General features: G+C 42.2%; 1 protein-coding gene across 4 annotated transcripts in view; it reads right to left on the reverse strand.

Moving 5' to 3' along the window:
* Nucleotides 1-19,611, reverse strand: part of LOC113219526 (stAR-related lipid transfer protein 9) — a 158,823-nt gene that overhangs the window by 78,125 nt on the left and 61,087 nt on the right. For 3 of the 4 annotated variants that reach the window (XM_026447878.1, XM_026447877.1, XM_026447875.1), the window contains 4 exons: nt 9,160-9,276; nt 6,014-6,046; nt 5,866-5,927; nt 5,138-5,250 (listed from right to left, as the gene is read on the reverse strand). In XM_026447878.1, the coding sequence (XP_026303663.1) occupies nt 5,138-5,250; nt 5,866-5,927; nt 6,014-6,046; nt 9,160-9,276 (325 nt within the window). Of the gene's footprint in view, nt 1-5,137; nt 5,251-5,865; nt 6,047-9,159; nt 9,277-19,611 lie in introns of those variants that run through there. The other variant, XM_026447879.1, reaches the window with a different exon arrangement.

The following is a 19,611-nucleotide window of genomic DNA, read 5'->3' on the forward strand; positions in this document are numbered from 1 at the left end:
CAGCCAAGAGATTATGACTCACTGAAGGCTCAGGTAACCACTAGCATTTTTTAGCAATAAAGTATTTTTAAATTAAGGTATGTACATTTTTAATACATAATGCTACTTTGTACTTAATAAAATATAGCATAAATATAACTTTTATATGCACTGGGAAACGAAAACATTTGTGTTTTTATTTTGATTTTTGCTTTATTGTGATACTCACTTTGTGGTGGCCTGGAATCAAACTTGCAATATATCCAAAGCATGTCTGCATACATGTTGTTTTAGGTGAAATTATATGGAGCATCATGTTCTTTGAACTCAATACTATTAAACTAGATACCTATAACCAAAATACAACTAGAAAATCCCTGAGTGTTAAAAAATAAAGAAACTCACTTCTAAACCCATGGGTCAAAAGAAATCATGTTGGAAATTATATATTTTTTAAACTGATTAATGATGAAAACACTACACATTAAAACTGGTGCAATACAGCTAAAGTCACGCTTACAGGGAAATTTATAGCTCTAAATAAATATACTAAAAAAGAGGAGGCCAAGGCAGGCGGATCACGAGGTCAGGAGTTTGACACAATCTTGGCCAACGTGGTGAAACCTCACCTCTACTAAAAAGACAAAAGTTAGCTGGGTGCGGTAGTGCACATCTGTAGTCCCAGCTACGCAGGAGGCTCAGGCAGGAGAATCGCTTGAACCCAGGAGGCGGAGGTGCAGTGACCCAAGATCACGCCACTGTACTCCAGCCTGGTGACAGAGGGAGACTCTGTTTAAAAAACAAAACAAAACAAAACAAAAAAATGAGAGACCAGGTGCAGTGGCTCATGCCTGTAATCCCAGTACTTTGGGAGGCCAAGGCGGGTGTATCACCTGAGGTCAGGAGTTCAAGACCAGCCTGACCAATAAGGTAAAACCCCATCTCTACTAAAAATACAAAAATTAGCCAGGCATGGTGGTGCATGCCTGTAATCCCAGCTACTTAGGAGGCTGAGGCAGCAGAATTGCTGGAACTAGGAGGCGGAGGTTGCAGTGAGCCAATATCCTACCACTGCACTCCAGCCTGGGTGACAGAGTGAAAAACAAAATCAAAAACAATAAAAGGGTAACTTTGATGAAGTAATTTTATATCTGTTGAATCTAGTAAAGAAGATTCAGGGCTTGTAATTAAGACATTGCTTTCATTCATTTTTCTAGTAATTCATCCTTATTTTATTTTATAAATGTATTAGTATGCCAAAGATTGGAATTAAAAAAAAAAAACTGACTCTTCTAGCCTGGGCAACATAGCAAGACCCCCATCTCTAAAAGAAAAAATAAACAGCTGGCACATGTCTGTAGTATCAGCTACTTGGGAGGCTGAGGTAGGAGGACTGCCTGAGACCAGGAGTTTGAGGCTGCAGTGAGTCACAATTGTGCCACTGCACTCCAGCCTGGGTGAGAGTGTGAGACTCTGATCCAAAAGCAAAACACTACCACAAAAAAAAAACTGGTCCTTCACCACAGTTCAAGAAGCAGATAGAATATCTCTTAAAACTAATCACTATTGCAAATATATTACTTAATGGTAAAATGGTGAAGCTTTCCTCTGAGAACAAGACTGTTACCACTTTTATTTACTATTGTACTAGAGGTCCTAGTTTATGCAGAAAGGCAAGAAAAAAAAAGGCACAAGAACTAAATAGTTGGGGTTGGGAGGAAACTCCTGTGACTTACAGATTGAGTATATAGGAAATACAGAATTTTTCTCAAGTTCCAACTACCTACCTCTTGGTTTGCACCTGTACCTTTACATTAAAATAAAGACCACAGTGAAAATACAGTACTGTCTTTGTCTTACTTAGGTATCAGTTTAGATCCTATAACCACTGGCCTCTTATGTGTGCTTTGGGCAGGCCGTTGTGCATTTCAGATTTCAACTTAATCTCTCATCTAATTAATAAACTTTTTAATGGAAAGGCTACTCCTTTCCTTTCTTTGGATTTAGGTAGCTATCAAGGTCCATCTCACAATTCTGAACTGGAACTGCAAGTTCTTTAAGGGCTTATATTTTCATATTTCCCATGGCACCCGGAATACTATAGGCATCTTATAGGTACTCAATAAATTTCTACTTCTGTCTAGTTTTCTAGAAATCTATAATGAACGGGTGCGGGATCTGTTGAAGCAATCTGGTCAAAAAAAGCCCTATACCCTGCGGGTCAGGGGGCATCCAGAGATGAGAAGTTTGATACCACTGCATCGACTCATGGTCTGCCTTGAAAGTATTGCTTTACACAGATATTGCTTACACAGATATTCAAGCTAGAAACCACTTTCCACTTTAAAGTCATATTCACAGAATGGATGAGCCTTAAGAAAGATGGACGGACAGATAGATAAGATATATATATATATATATCAATAAAGAAAGAAAACATTTTTAAAGAAAAGTTTACTAAGATCTCATCAGAGGGTGGTGATGGGAATAACGTAGTTCAGTGTGACTACTCAGGGTCCTAGCTTCCAAGGCGGGTTCTATACTATTTCAGCTCATGGTTCCTTCACTAAGAAATGTCCACCAGTATTTGTAAAGGTTTAAGAATGTTCAGAGTGGTTCAAGAAACTTGTGACACAGAATCTAAGAGATTTTTCACTGGTTTAGAATTTAGCATTTCTTACCTCCTTCCCCTCAAGGGTTCACTCCATAAAGGTATTCAAAAGTGTCCCGAACTTTGCACCATGAACCCTGAGATTTGAGTCCTGATCCTGTCATTGACGTTGGACATATGACCCAAGCTGTATGACCTTGCAAGAATCATATTTTCTGGGTTGCAGGCACTGTGCCAATCAAATAATCTAGGATCCTAGGCCTCTCTCTAGGCTCTTGATGTTCAGGATTCTGTTCCATTCCTCTCTTCCAGTCCAGTGCCAGTTTCTCAGTTTCAATTCTGTCCCAACTCTAGCTGTGTGACTTTGGGAACAACCCTTAACTTTCTCCAGATTTCATTGTTTTCTGTATAACGCGGATATCTGAACTATGTCTGAGTTCTCCTCTGGTTACTCCTCCCACACGTACACACACATTTTTTTGAGACAGAGTCTTGCTCTGTCACCAGGCTGGAGTGCATGCAGCTGAGCGATCTCGGCTCACTGCAACCTCCGGCCTCCTGGGTTCAAGCAATTCTCCTGCCTCAGCCTCCCGAGTAGCTGGGACTACAGGTATGTGCCACCATGCCCCGCTAATTTTTTGTATTTTTAGTAGAGACAGGGTTTCACCATGTTGGCCAGGATGGTCTCAATCTCCTGACCTCGTGATCTGACTGCCTAAGCCTCCCAAAGTGTTGGGATTACAGGCGTGACCCAGCCCACACAGACTTTTAAGATGAGAAGTTTGATACCACTGCATCGACTCATGGTCTGCCTTGAAAGTATTGCTTTACACAGATATGTATACCCACAGAGTTTTACAGAGCAAACTTAAACTGGTTACAGAGTTTTACAGAGCAAACTTAAACTGGTTCCTAGCAAGGGAAATGGTATTTTTGTTGTTGTTTCTAAGCTGCCATTTATGATTAAACATTTGGGGAAAGACACAGGTAGCAGAATCAGTCACTGGCATACCTATTATATCATCCATTTGCCATGCCCTGACCAGAGAACAGAAGCTCTTGATTGTTCATGTCCTGCTCCTTATCAGGATTTAAATTAGCATACTACAGCCAGGCACACTGGCTTACATCTATAATCCTAGCACTTTAGGAAGCTGAGGTGGGAGGATCACTTGAGGCCAGGAGTTCAAGACCAGCCTGGGCAACATAGTGAGATCCCATCTCTACAGCAAATTTAAAAATTAGCTGCCTAGGTGCACGCCTGTAGCCCTAGCTACTTGGGAGACTGGGGCGGAAGGATCACTTGAGCCCAGGAGTTCAGGTTGCAGGAAGCTATGATTGCATCACTGCATTCCAGCTTGGGCTACAGAGTAAGACTTTGTGGCTAAAAATAAAAATAAAAAATAAACTAGCATACTGCTATAGGAACAAAAAATGTATATATTACTTTGTTTTGTTTTGTTTTTTTCTGAGATGGAGTCTCATTCTGTCGCACAGGCTGGAGTGCAGTTGTGCAATCTCGACTCATTGCAACCTCTGCCTCCCGGGTTTAAGCGATTCTCCTGCCTCAGCCTCCCGAGTAGCTGGGATTACAGGTATGCGCCACCACACCCAGCTAATCTTTTGTATTTTTAGTAGAGACAAGGTTTCCCCATGTTGGCCAAGCTGGTCTTGAACTCCCGACCTCCAACAATTCACCCACCTCAGCCTCCCAAAGTGCTGGGATTACAGGCATACGCCATTGTACCTGGACGATGTATTAACTCTTATAAGTGGCCTGGAAGGGTAAAAACTTCGCCCATAAAAGAACCCAACTATTGCTACTTAATAGCAGGATCTACCTTAATGATATAAGACAGATGGTACCAAGCACCAAACATCAGTACTTGGTTAGGAAACACATCAAATCCTACTCCATGTCTGATGTCTGACTTCGCCCTATCTCTCCTACCTACTGACTACCATCACCAATGGAAGAGAAAGGGGACTGGTTTACCAGGGAACCAGTAGAGGCTCTGCTATATCAGGCGCCTGAAGATCCCACCACATTCCCTACAGTTTTCCCTCTCATTCACCATGCTTTAGCCACACTGGCCCCTTGAAAACACCAAGCCTTCTCCCAGGGCTCTAGTCCATTCCACTCCCTCTTCCTGAAACACTTCTCACCTTGTTACATCATTCTTCACATGACTATACTCCTTTCAGGTCTCAGCTTAAATGTTTCCTCCTCAGAGAAGCTCTTCCTGATCACCCCATAAAGGTGGGTCACCAACACTTTCCAATGTTCTTTGCCACTGACATCTATTTATTTATTAGCCTTTATCACTACTTGTAATTGTTTGTTTCCTGACTCACACCCACTAGATTGTAAGCTTGCCTGAGGGCAGGACCACGTCTTCTCTATTTGTCAATACATATTCAGTGTCTAGTACAGTAGTTGGCACACAATAAGTGTTCATTACACATATGTTCAATGAATTAGTTAACATTAGGAGAGCTTCCCAGGCTTCAGTTTGGTTTCAGATCTCCAGGACCACAGTAGCTCACCTTGTACATAGGGCCCCATCTCTGGATGCTCCCTGACCCGCAGGGTATAGGGCTTTTTTTGACCAGATTGCTTCAACAGATCCCGCACCCGTTCATTATAGATTTCTAGAAAACTAGACAGAAGTAGAAAAAGGCAACATAATTATATTTTGAAAAAAAGTAGAAACAACATTGAGCTAAAAATCAGGTCTTAGTTCCTGTTCTAGCTCCACCTCTAACATTCTAAGGCACTGATCAAGCCAAGGTTCCCCCTTGAGTCTCTCTCCATACATATACAAAAGTGTTTTTTTTTAATTGTATTTTTATTTTTGAGACAGAGTCTCACTCTATCTCACAGGCTGGAGTGCAGTGGAACAATCTCGGCTCACTGCAACCTCCGCCTCCCAGATTCACAACACCCGGCCACAGAGGTTGTTTCTTGAGTGAGTTTCAAACATGACCCTTGAGCTCTATTGTTCTGTGAAGGCATCTCAAGGGCTACTTGACAGCCAGGGTCAGCTGGGCCACAGAAGGAAAGACGTGCTTGTTAAGTTTATGGGTAGGAAATTAAGTTTTCAACAACCAAGGGCCTAAGTATGTTTCTCAGCTCTTGTACTGCAAGATATTTCTTCTGTGGCTTTTCTCCATCCCTGTGGTGACTCTAGAAGCAAAGACAGGACAGCTGAACACGGTAGAATGTGGAGTGGAAGGAGAACTACTGTAGGTCCCGGAGCTTGGTAGGTTCTTACCTTACTTTTATCCTACAGGAGGAAGGCAGTGAGGTACAGTCTTTCTGCCTGATGAAGAGACCCTGCACAAACCAGAGGGTTGGGGTTTCATTGTAGGAACTGTACAGAGACCTACTTTGAGAGGACCCAGCCAAAAGACAGTGTATACCTCACATATCCGTGGTGTCAGCCCAACAGAGGCCTGGAGAACAGAAGAAAGGAAAGCATTATTGTTTACTCAAGATGATGCTCTCCCCCACCAAATACCCAGGAACCATCCTCAGCACGGGGGATGGGTGCCTGGACTCCTTGTGCTAGTCTCTTCACTTCACGCAGTTTCACTGGAGAATACAGAAGACTTTTATGTGCCAGTGCTCCGAGAGACACTCATGGAAGAAATAAGCAGATGACAGGCATATGTATCACCATAAGAAGGAAAAGAGGAGGCCGGGCGCGGTGGCTCACGTCTGTAATCCCAGCACTTTGAGAGGCCGAGGCAGGCGGATCACGAGGTCAGGAGATCGAGACCATCCCGGCTAACACATGAAACCCCGTCTCTACTAAAATATAAAAAAAATTAGCCAGACGTGGTGGCGGGCACCTATAGTCCCAGCTACTCGGGAGGCTGAGGCAGGAGAATGGCGTGAACAAGGGAGGTGGAGCTAACAGTGAGCTGAGATGACGCTACTGCACTCCAACCTGGGTGCAAGACTCTGCACCTGGAGCAAGACTCTGATTTAAAAAAAAAAAAAAAGAAGGAGGAAAAGAGAAGCCAGCACACCCAGTTACCTGCTTTTATGCAACGAAGGTTACATTATTCTTGGATAAAAATACTTTACCAATGTTCCTCCTAGACTCCCTACACCTGGGGATTGGAGTATGTAAGTATTCAAAATACACATTTAGACCAGGTGTGGTGGCTCACCCCTGTAATCCCAGCACTTTGGGAGGCTGAGGTGGGTGGATCACTTGAGCTCAGGAGTTAGAGACAAGCCTGGGCAACTTGCGGAGACCCTGTCTCTGGCTAATACAAAAAAAAATAGCCTGGTATGGAGGCGTGTGCCTATGGTCTCAGCGACTCAGGAGACTAAGGTGGGAGGATCACTTGAACCCAGGAGGCAGAGGCTGCAGTAAGCTGAGATTGCACCACTGCACTCCAACCTGGGTAACAGAGACCCCATCTCAAAAACAAAACAAAACAACAAAAACAACAACAACAAAAAAACACATTTAGAAAGAGGTAGTTTTGTCATCTCGCATCCAGTGCTAACTTGTACTCAGTTAAGGGCTTTATATTTTTGGTTTAGTGGCCAATTTCTTCTTTTTTTTAAATTATTATTTGTTTAAAATAGAGTTTCACTCTTGTTGCCCAGGCTGGAGTGCAATGGCACAATCTCCGCTCACTTCAACCTCCATCTCCCGAGTTCAAGCAATTCTCCTGCCTCAGCTTCCCGAGTAGCTGGGAGTACATCACACCTGGCTAATTTTTGTATTTTTAATAGAGACAGGGTTTCACCATGTTGGCCAGGCTGGTCTCGAACTCCTGAGCTCAGGTGATCCACCCGCCTCAGCCTCCCAAAGTACTGGGATTACAGGTGTGAGCCAACGCAGCCAGCCCCAATTCTTTTAATGTCAAATACTGTGAAATCACACTAAACACAGGACAAAGTGAGCAATGAGCTAGGCCCAAGGCATCAGGGATAATCATCTAAGAGGAATCATGTTCTGTAGAATGTTTCTGTGTAGTATTTGTTACCCACCTAACAGGATATATATATACTTTTAGAGACAGGGTCTCTTTATTATTTATTTATTTATTTATTTTATTTATTTATTTATTTTATTTTTTGAGACGAAGTCTCGCCCCATTGCCCAGGTTGGAGAGCAATGGTACAATCTCAGCTTACTGCAACCTCAGCCTCCCGAGTTCAAGTGATTCTCATGCCTCAGCCTCCCAGATAGCTGGGATTACAGGTGCGTGCCACCACATCTGGCTAATTTTTGTATTTTTAGTAGAGACTTGGTTTCACCATATTGGCCAGGCTGGCCTTGAACTCCTGACCTTGTGATCCGCCCACCTCGGCCTCCCAATGTGCTGGGATTACAGGAATGAGCCACCGCACCCAGCTGAGACAGGGTCTCTTACTCTGTTGTCCAGGCTGGAGTACAGTGGCAAGATCATGGCTGATCACTGCAACCTCAACCTCCCAGGCTGAAGCCATCCTCCCACCTCAGCCTCCTAAGTAGCTGGGACCACAGGCATGTGCCCCCACACCCAGCTAATTTTTGTATTTTTTATAGAGATAGGGTCTCCCTATGTTGCCCAGACTGTTGGCTCAAATTCCTGGGCTTAAGAGATCTTTCTGCCTCAGCTACCCCAAAGTGTTGAGATTATAGGTGTAAACCACTGCACCTGGCACCCCGACCAGGATACTTCTAAACCCAAAACAAAAAGGTATTCTTAAGGAACTCTGCCCTCCTGATTTTCTGCGATAAAGGAAGGCTCTCATTAAATCCTATATACTTTTGAAAGCCCCCGGCTCAGGAACTAGTTCTCCTGCTTTCTTCTAATACACAGATTTAACACATGTAGGCTTGGAGCTTGGCCACAATAATCAAATCTCTGCACAGCTCTAGCCTGCACTTAAGATTTAGTCCAGGTCTTGTCCACAACAAAGGTGCAAAACAGCTTCAAATAACGAACCTGGAGATAACAAGAAATTCAGTAGGACTGACAAGAACTGCTTTGTTGAAGGGAGCTGTAAAATTCTAAGGCTCTTCAGGGTTTAATAAAAAGGGGTTAATTATTCAAAGTTTACCTTCCAATTACCTTCCTGAAAAACTCTTTTTTTTTTTTTTTTTTTTTTTTTTTGAGACGGAGTTTCACTCTTGTTGCCCAGGCTGGAGTGCAATGGCATGATCTCAGCTCACCACAACCTCTGCCTCCCGGGTTCAAGTGATTCGTGATTCTCCTGCCTCAGCCTCCCGAGTAGCTGGGATTACAGGCATGCGCCAGCACGCCAAGCTAATTTTTTTGTATTTTTAATAGAGACGAGGTTTCTCCATGTTGGTCAGGCTGGTCTCGAACTCCCAACCTCAGGTGATTCGCCCGCCTTGGCCTCCCAAAGTGCTGGGATTACAGGCATGAGCCAATGCGCCCAGCCGAAAAACTCATTCTTAAAACAGAGGAAGGCTCATTCAATCTTCTTTAAAGTTGACCAACTACAGAAATCATATTCTATCTCACAGTAGTAAGGACAATGCAAAGTTCAGGCTTGCTGTGGCATTAGTACTGTATCTCATTGTAATACTCACTGGGGTCCCCAGCATGGTATATGTCTTCCCAGAGCCTGTCTGTCCATAAGCAAAAAGGCACATGTTATAGCCTTTGGCAACTCCAGACAGTACTTCCATCCCTAAATCCTGGAAAACCTGTAACAACAAAAGCAGAGGAAACATCACTGTGGTCCTTCTTCTCATAGCAGATTTAGAATTATTTTCTAATCTAAAAAATATTTCAAACATCCATGACTATTAATTCACTACCATTTCATAAGAATCAATTTAGCTTCATAAAAAGATAGCTAAGGAAAATTCATTCATTCAGCCCGTCAAATTCTTTAACTGCCTACTGTATCTAGACACAATACTAGACTCTGAAGATACAAAAGTAATATGGTCTCTAAACTTAAGGCAAAGAAAGTGTAGAAGAGCAAAGATATGCAAGCAAAATAATTCTGTATCTCTCGTAAGAAATGTTTAATATGGTTAATCAGGTAAAGCTGCAGTGAAATATTGCCCAATAACAAAGAAATTCAGGGCCTTAGGATATCACACTGAAGATCAGTAAGACCAGAAGTTAGGGAGGTGTTTTCCATGTGCATTTATTTTCTATACACCCCCTCCTCACATTGACCCCAAGCGCTGGCTGGTTCTGCTGGTCATTTACCCCTGCTTCAGTGAATCAGAAACAGGCAGAGGTCCTCATGTGAAAACTCCTATACTTGTTATACTGCTTGGAAGTCCTACTGAGCTCTAGTTCGGCAGACTCTGGTCTCAGGAAAAAATAGCCAGTTTTATGGGGAAGGCACAGCTTCCTAGTTCAGCCAGTCTTCAGCAGAATGCTATGTGGGCATCTGCATACCCATGGCTGGTACGGCGGACATTTACCCTTTGTATTGTTGCCCAGCATCAAAATACTCTTCCTTTGAACCTTTGGTTGTGTCGGTCTCCGTGGGAAGCACAGCTCAATGCTCTACTACAGAAGCCAAACAGGCCAGATATTCCTCTCCACCTAGGACAACACTAGCTCATGAAATGAGGCCAGACAGGGCTGGATACAGTGGCTCATGCCTGTAATTCCAGCACTTTGGGAGGATGAGGTGAGTGGATCACCTGAGGTCACGAGCTCGAGACTAGCCTGGCCAACATGGCGAAACCCTGTCTCTACTAAAAATACAAAAAATTTCCCGGGCATGGTGGCGGGCACCTATAATCCCAGCTACTTGGGAAGTGGAGGTAGGAGAATCACTTGAACCCAGAAAGTGGAAGTGCAATGAGCTGAGATCGTGCCATTGCATTCCAGCCTGGGAGAGAGAGACTCCATCTCAAAAAAAAAAGAAAGAAAGAAAGAAATGGGGCCAAACAACTACATGTCACTTGACAAGCCAAATATCATTTGAATTTTGAAAGAAAGACATAAAAATAAAGAATAGTTAATAAATTGTCCATACTGGCATCAAGGATCCAATAGCACTGCCTGCTAGACATACAGTGGTAGAAGTGCCAAGTGTGGTGCTCAAATCAGACAATTCTGCAATATGGTTCCGCCTGGGGTCCCTGCTGCTTAGTATCCCATGTCTTCCTGCCCATTTTTCAACTTTCCCCTCAATTCTGTGACTCCTCTGATATGATTCCAAAGTGTAGTGTGTTCTTACACTTCAAAGCTGTGTGATCTTGGGCAAGTTACTTAAACTGTAAATTTCAGTTTCTTTAGGTATAAAATGTTTATTTTTGTATCTGTAATACAGGTTTGTTGTGAAGATTAAACAAGGTAATACACTTAATTAGGGACAAAGATAGGAGCTGCTAACTCAAGACTATACTTTCTGCTTTTTTTTTTTTTTTTTTTGAGACAGGGTCTTGCTCTGTCCCCCAGGCTGGAGTGCAGTGGCACAATCTTGACTTACCACAGCCTCGACCTCTTGGGCTCAAACGATCTCCCCACCTTGGTCTCCTGAGCAGCTGGAACTGCAGGTGTGCACCACCATGCCCAGCTAATTTTTTTGTATTTTTGTAGAGACAGGTCTCCCCATGTTGCCCAGGCTGGTCTTGAACTCCTGGGGTCAAGTGATCCACGTGCTTCAGCCTCCCAAAGTGCTGGGATTACAGGTGTGAGCCACTGTGCCTGGCCCTTCATTTATTTATTTATTTATTCTTAAGAGACATGGTCTTATCCTGTCAGCTAGGCTGAAGTACAGTGGCACAATCATAGCTTACTGCAGCTTTGAACACCTGGGCTCAAGGGATCATCTCGCCTCAGCCTCTTGAGTAGCTTGGATCTTAAGGGCATTTTTATTATTTTTCTCTTTGTTAGTTTGTTTATTTGTTTTAATAATCAGTGTTAAGTTGTCATCAGTTTAAACAAATGGGTTATTTGCAAGCCTCGTGGTAATCTCAAATCAAAAAACCTACAAAAGATACACAAAAAATAAAAAGAAATTAAAACATGCCACCAAAGAAAACCACCTTCACAAAACAGGAAGACAGAAAGAAAAAAGAGGGAAGAAAAGACCACAAAACAACCAGAAAAGAAATAACAAAATGGCAGAAGTCCTTACTCATCAATAATAACATTGAATGTAAAGGCACTAAACTCTCCAATCAAAAGACAGAGCTAAATGGATTTAAAAAACAAGACCCGGCCGGGCGCGGTGGCTCAAGCCTGTAATCCCAGCACTTTGGGAGGCCGAGACGGGTGGATCACGAGGTCAGGAGATCGAGACCATCCTGGCTAACACGGTGAAACCCCGTCTCTACTAAAAAATACAAAAAAAAAAAAACTAGCCAGGCGAGGTGGCGGGCGCCTGTAGTCCCAGCTACTCGGGAGGCTGAGGCAGGAGAATGGCGTAAACCCGGGAGGCGGAGCTTGCAGTGAGCTAAGATCCGGCCACTGTACTCCAGCCTGGGCGACAGAGCGAGACTCCGTCTCAAAAAAAAAAAAAAACAAGACCCAACAATCTATTGCCTACAGGAAACACACTTCACCTGTGAATACACATATACACTGAAAACAAAGGGAGAGAAAAAGATACTCCATGCAAATGGAAACCAAAAAAGAGCAGAATTAGCTACATGTGTATCAGACAAAATAGATTTCAACACAAAAACTTAAAAGAGACAAAGGTCATTATATAATCAGAAAGGGGTCAATTCAGCAAAAGGATGTAACAATTATAAATATATATGCACCCAACACTGCATCACCCAGATAAATAAAGCAAGTATTATTAAAGCTAAAGAGAGAAAGAGAGACCTCAACACAGTAATAGCTGGAGATTTCAACACCCCACTTTCAGCATTGGATAGATCATTCAGACAGAAAATCAACAAAGAAATGTTGGACTTAATCTGCACTGTAAACCAAATGGACCTAATAGATATTTACGGAACATTTTAACCAATGGCTGCAGAATACACATTCTTCTCCTCAGCACATGCATCACTCTCAAGAATAGACCATGTGTTAGGCCATAAAACATGTTTTAAAGAATTAAAAAAAAAAAAATCTTCCTGAAAGGTGGGTTAAGGAAAAAATAAATAATAAAACAATTCAAAAAAGTTGAAATCATATCAAGTATCTTCTATGACCACAATGAAATAAAATTAGAAATAATAACAAGAGGAATTTTGGAAACTATATACACACATGGAAATTAAACAGTATGTTCCTGAATGACCAGTAGGTCACTGAACAACATAAGAAGAAAATTTTCAAATTTCTTTTTTTTTGGAGACAGAATCTCACTCTGTCACCCAGGCTAGAGTACAATGGTGTGATCTCAGCTCACTGCAACCTCCACCTCCCGGGTTCAAGCAATTCTCATGCCCCGGTATCCCAAGTAGCTGAGACTACTGGTGTGCACCACCACGCCTGGCTAACTTTTGGTATTTTAATAGAGACAGGGTTTCACCATGTTTCACAGGCTGGTCTTTAACTCCTGAGCTCAGGTAGTCTGCCCGCCTTGGCATCACAAAGTACTAGGATTACAGTCTTAAGCCACCATGCCTGGCCTAAAATTCTTGAAACAAATAGATATGGAAACACAACATACCAAAACAAATGGGATACAGCGAAAGTACCACTAAGAGACAAGTTTACAGCAATAAGCATCTATATAAAAAAAAGTAGAAAAACGTCAAATAACCTAACAATGCATCTTAAAAACTAGAAAAGTGGCCAGGCATGGTGGTCCATGTCTGTAATCCCAGCACTTTGGAAGGCCAAGACAAGAAGATCACTTGAGCCCAGGAGTTCAAGACCAGCCTGGACTCAAGCTCTATAAACTCTTGCAATATAGCAAGAATTCATTTCTATTTTTTTAATAAGAAAAAGAACTAGAAAAGCAAGAACGAATCAAACACAAAATTAGAAGAAAAAATTAGAGAGAAATAAATGAAATTGAAATGAAAAAAGCAATGCAAAAGATCAATAAATTGAAAAGCTGGTATTTTGAAAAGATAAAATTGATAAGCCTTTAGACAAAGAAAAAAAGACCCACATAAATAAAATCAGAGATGAAAAAGGAAGCATTACAACTGACACTGCAGAAATCCAAAGGCCCGTTAGAGACTACTATGACTATACACCAATAAACTGGAAAACCTAGAAAAAAATGGATAAATTCCTAGACACATACAATCTACCAAAATTGAACCACGAAGAAATCCAAAACCTGAATAGAACAATAGCAAGTAATGAAGCTGTAATAAAAATCTTCCAGCAAAGAAAAGCCCAGAACCCAATGGCTTCACTGCTGAATTTTACCAAACATTTAAAGAAGAACTAATGCCAAGCCTACTAAAACTACTCCAAAAAAATGAAAAAGGGAATACTTACAAACTCATCTTTCAAGGCCAGTATTACCCTGATACCAAAACCACACAAAGATACATCCAAAAAAGAAAACTACAGGCCAATATCCCTGATGAACATTGATGCAAAAATCTTCAACAAAATACCAGCAAACCGAATTCAACATGTTAAAAAGATCATTCACGCCGGGCATGGTGGCTCATACCTGTAATCTCAGCACTTTGGGAGGCCTGAGGTGATGGATATCCCATCTACCCTGATGTGATTACTACGCATTATATGCCTGTATCAAAATATCTCATGTACCTCACAAATATATATACCTACTATACACCCATAATTTTATTTTCTTTTTCTGAGACAAGGTTTCACTCTGTTGCCCAGGCTAGAGTGCAGTGGCACAATCATAGCTTACTGCAGCCTCAACTTCCCAGGCTCAAGCAATCCTCTCACCTGAGCCTCCCAAGTAGCTGGGACTACAGGCATGTGCCCCCATGCCCAGCTAATTTTTGTATTTTTTTGTAGAGATGGGGTTTCGTCATGTTGCCCAGGCTGGTCTCAAACTCCTGAACTCAAAGCGATCTGCCCACCTCGGCCTCCTAGAAAACAACTGGCCAAGCACAGTGGTGCACACTTGTAATCCCAGCACTTTGGGAGACTGAGAGGCCTCAGCTACTTGGAAGGCTGAAGTGGAAGGATTGCTTGAGCCACGGAGGTAGAGGTTGAAGCCAGCCGACATCACACCACTGCACTCCATCTACCTGGGGCAAGACAGCGAGACGCTGTCTTGAAAAAAAATTGATATCAAAAACCCTCTCATAAACCATTAAATTAAAGAAAAGCTGGCCAGGCGCGGTGGCTCACACCTGTAATCTCAGCACTTTGGGAGGCCGAGGCGGCACGGATGACCTGGAGTCAGGAGTTCGAGACCAGCCTGACCAACATGGTGAAGCCCCATCTCTACTTTAAAAAATACAAAATTAGCCTAGCATGGGGGCACGTGCCTGTAATCCTAGCTACTCAGGAGGCTGAGACAAGAGAATCATTTGAACTTGGAAGGTGGAGGCTGCAGTGAGCGCGCCACTACGTTCTAGCCTGGGCAACAAGAGTGAAACTCTTTCCCCGGCCACCAAAAAAAAAAGAAGAAGAAGAAAAGAAATAATTAAAACTCTTGCCAGGTGTGGTGGCTCATGCCTGTAATCCCAGCACTTTGGGAGGCTGATGTGGGAAAATCACTTGAGGTCAGGAGTTCAGAGACCAGCCTGGCCAACATGGTGAAACCCTGTCTCTACTAAAAAATATAACAATTAGCCAGGCATGGTGGCAGGTGCCTGTAATGCCAGTTATTTGGGAAGCTGAGGCAGGAGAATAGCTCAAACTTGGGAGGCAGAGGCTGCAGTGAGCCGATATCGCACCATTGTGCCCCAGCCTGGGCAACAGAACTGGGCTTGGTCTCAAAAAATAAATAAATAAATAAAATAATAATAACTAAAACTCTTTCCTCGTATCTTGAAGGTTTTGTTAGGGCTTGGTGTCATTCTTTTTCTTTTAATAAATATGAAAATCATTCCACTGAGAGGGAGGTTACTTATCCAACAAAATACATGTAGTCCTTGGCCCTTAATACCTTCCTACAGAAAAGTTTCATGCATGTCTATTACAAACTGAAACTGCTATTAAAAACTAAAATTTTCACACAGAAAAGAAATTCTACATTAGTTTTTGTTAATCTATCAAAAAAAAAAAGGAAGAAAATAACAGCCGGGCATGGTGGCTCACACCTGTAAACCCAGCACTTTGGGAGGCCAAGGCAGGCGGCTCACCTGAGGTCAGGAGTTCAAGACCAGCCTGGCCAACATGGTGAAACCCCACCTCTACTAAAACACAAAAATTAGCCGGGAGTGGTGGCATGCGTCTGTAATCCCAGCTACTTGGGAGGCTGAGACAAGGGAACTGCTTGAGCCCAGGAGGTGGAGGTTGCAGTGAGCCAAGATCACGCCACTGCACTCTAGCCTGGGAGACAGTGAGACTCTGTCTCCAAAAACAGAAAATAGCTTTAAGGCTGGTGGTGGTGGCTCACGCCTGTAATCTCAGCACTTTGGGAGGCTGAGGTGGGCGGACCACTTGAGGTCAGAAATACGAGACTAGCCTGGCCAAGATGGTGAAACCCCATCTCTACTAAAAATACAAAAATTAGCTGGTTGTGGTAGTGCACACCTGTAATTCCAGCTACTTGGGAGACTGAGGCAGGAGAACCATTTGAACCTGGAACACAGAGGTTGCAGTGGGCCAAGACCGTGCCACCACACTCCAGCCTGGGTGACAGATTGAGACTGTCTCAAACAAAAAGGAAAATAACTTTAAATGTTTATGATGTATTCTGTTTAAATGTATTTTAAATATTACTTATCTCTATGGGTCTGTAACTCCATTGTTAAAATAAAAGAATTATATTAGAAAACTTTATTCCGTTTTAGAAAAACTGCTACTAAATGCAGTAACAGATAACATCTTTACTGACAAGGGTATTTGTGTATTCACTATGAGAATTATTCTTATGTTTTATTATATAAATAATTATGTTCAAAGTAACAAAGAAAAAAAAAAAAAAAAAGACAGGCCGGGCATGGTAGCTCATGCCTGTAAACCCAGAACTTACGGAGGCCAGGGCAAGTGAATCACCTGAGGTCAGGAGTTCAAGACCAGTCTGGCCAACATGGTGAAACCCTGTCTCTACGAAAAATACAAAAAATTAGCTGGGTGTGGTGGCACATGCCTATAGTTCCAGCTACTTGGGAGGTTGGGGCAGAAGAATCACTTGAACCTGGGAGGCGGAGGTTGCAGCGAGCCGAGATTGTGTCACTGCACTCCAGCCTGGATAACAGAGGGAGATTCTCTCTCAAAAAAAAAAAAAAAAGACAACAGAAAATGGTGAGAAACAAAAATGATCCCACTATTCAGAGATAATACACTTTTTTTTATATATATACTTTAAGTTCTAGGGTACATGTGCACAACATGCAGGTTTGTTACATATGTATACATCTGCCATATTGGTGTGCTGCAGCCATTAACTCGTCATTTACATTAGGTATATCTCCTAATGCTACCCCTCCCCTCTCCCCACAATAGGCCCTGGTGTGTGATATTCCCCTTCCTGTGTCCAAGTGATCTCATTGTTCAATTCCCACCTATGAGTGAGAACATGCAGTTTTTCGTTTTCTGTTCTTGTATCGTTTGCTGAGAATGATGGTTTCCAGCTGCATCCATGTCCCTACAAAGGACACAAACTCATCCTTTTTATGGCTGCATAGTATTCCATGGTGTATATGTGCCACATTTTCTTAATCCAGTCTGCCACTGATGGACATTTGGGTTGATTCCAAGTCTTTGCTATTGTGAATAGTGCAGCAATAAACATACGTGTGCATGTGTCTTTGTAGTAGCATAATTTATAATCCTTTGGGTATATACCCAGTAGTGGGATGGCTGGGTCATATGGTACATCTAGTTCTAGATCCTTGAGGAATTGCCATACTGTTTTCCATAATGGTTGAACTAGTTTACAATCCCACCAACAGTGTAAAAGTGTTCCTATTTCTCCATATCCTCTCCAGCACCTGTTGTTTCCTGATTTTTAAATGATTTCCATTCTAATTGGTGTGAGATGGTATCTCATTGTGGTTTTGATTTGCATTTCTCTGATGGCGAGTGATGATGAGCATTTTTTCATGTGTCTGTTGGCTGCATGAATGTCTTCTTTTGAGAAGTGTCTGTTCATACTCTTTGCCCACTTTTTGATGGGGTTGTTTTTTTCTTGTAAATTTGTTTGAGTTCTTTGTAGGTTCTGGATATTAGCCCTTTGTCAGATGAGTAGATTGCAAAAATTTTCTCCCATTCTGTAGGTTGCCTGTTCACTCTGATGGTAGTTTCTTTTGCTGTGCAGAAGCTCTTTAGTTTAATTAGATCCCATTTGTCAATTTTGGCTTTTGTTGCCATTGCTTTTGGTGTTTTAGACATGAAGTCCTTGCCCACGCCTAAGTCCTGAATGGTACTACCTAGGTTTTCTTCTAGAGTTTTTATGGTTTTAGGTCTAACATTTAAGTCTCTAATCCATTTTGAATTAATTTTTGTATAAGGAGTAAGGAAAGGATCCAGTTTCAGCTTTCTGCTTATGGCTAGCCAATTTTCTCAGCAGTATTAATTAAATAGGTAATCTTTTCCCCATGTCTTGTTTCTTTCAGGTTTGTCAAAGATCAGATGGCTGTAGATGTGTGGTATTATTTCTGAGGGCTCTGGTCTGTTCCATTGGTCTATATCTCTGTTTTGGTACCAGTACCAAAACATGCTGTTTTGGTTACTGTAGCCTTGTAGTATAGTTTGAAGTCAAGCAGCATGATGCCTCCAGCTTTGTTCTTTTGGCTTAGCATTGTCTTGGCAATGCGGGCTCTTTTTTGGTTCCATATGAACTTTAAAGCAGTTTTTTCCAATTCTGTGAAGAAACTCATTGGTAGCTTAATGGGGATGGCATTGAATCTATAAATTACCTTGGGCAGTATGGCCATTTTCACAATATTGATTCTTCCTATCCATGAGCATGGAATGTTCTTCCATTTGTTTGTGTCCTCTTTTATTTCACTGAGCAGTGGTTTGTAGTTCTCCTTGAAGAGGTCCTTTACATCCCTTGTAAGTTGGATTCCTAAGTATTTTATTCTCTTTGAAGCTATTGCGAATGGGAGTTCATTCTGATTTGGCTCTCTGTTTGTCCGTTACTGGTGTATAGGAATGCTTGTGATTTTTGCACATTGATTTTGTATCCTGAGACTTTGCTGAAGTTGCTTACCAGCTTAAGGAGATTTGGGCCTGAGACGATGGGGCTTTCTAAATATCCCTGGGATGCAAGGCTGGTTCAACATACGCAAATCAATAAACGTAATCCAGCATATATACAGAACCAAAGACAAAGACCACATGATTATCTCAATAGATGCAGAAAAGGCCTTTGACAAAATTCAACAGCCCTTCATGCTAAAAATTCTCAATAAATTTGGTATTCATGGAACATATCTCAAAATAATAAGAGCTATTTATGACAAACCCACAGTCAATATCATACTGAATGGGCAAAAACTGGAAGCATTTCCTTTGAAAACTGGCACAAGACAGGGATGCCCTCTCTCACCACTCCTATTCAATATAGTGTTGGAAGTTCTGGCCAGGGCAGTCAGGCAGGATAAAGAAATAAAAGGTATTCAGTTAGGAAAAGAAGCAGTCAAATTGTCCCTGTTTGGAGATAATACATTCTTAACATTTGGTGTTGAAATAACTCTTTCAGACTTTTGTTCTAGTTCTAGATGATCTATCTAACATTCCTTCAAGGTCTTAAATTCTGTTGTAAATACAGTAATTAAGAATACTTGAGGCCGGGCACAGTGGCTCAAGCCTGTAATCCCGGCACTTTGGGAGGCCGAGACAGGCGGATCACGAGGTCAGGAGATCGAGACCATCCTGGCTAACATGGTGAAACCCTGTCTCTACTAAAAAATACAAAAAAACTAGCCAGGCGCGGTGGCGGGCGCCTGTAGTCCCAGCTACTCCGGAGGCTGAGGCAGGAGAATGGCGTAAACCCGGGAGGCGGAGCTTGCAGTGAGCTGAGATCCGGCCACTGCACT

Source organism: Piliocolobus tephrosceles, unplaced genomic scaffold, assembly GCF_002776525.5.
Source record: "Piliocolobus tephrosceles isolate RC106 unplaced genomic scaffold, ASM277652v3 unscaffolded_108, whole genome shotgun sequence".
Taxonomy (NCBI): domain Eukaryota; kingdom Metazoa; phylum Chordata; class Mammalia; order Primates; family Cercopithecidae; genus Piliocolobus; species Piliocolobus tephrosceles.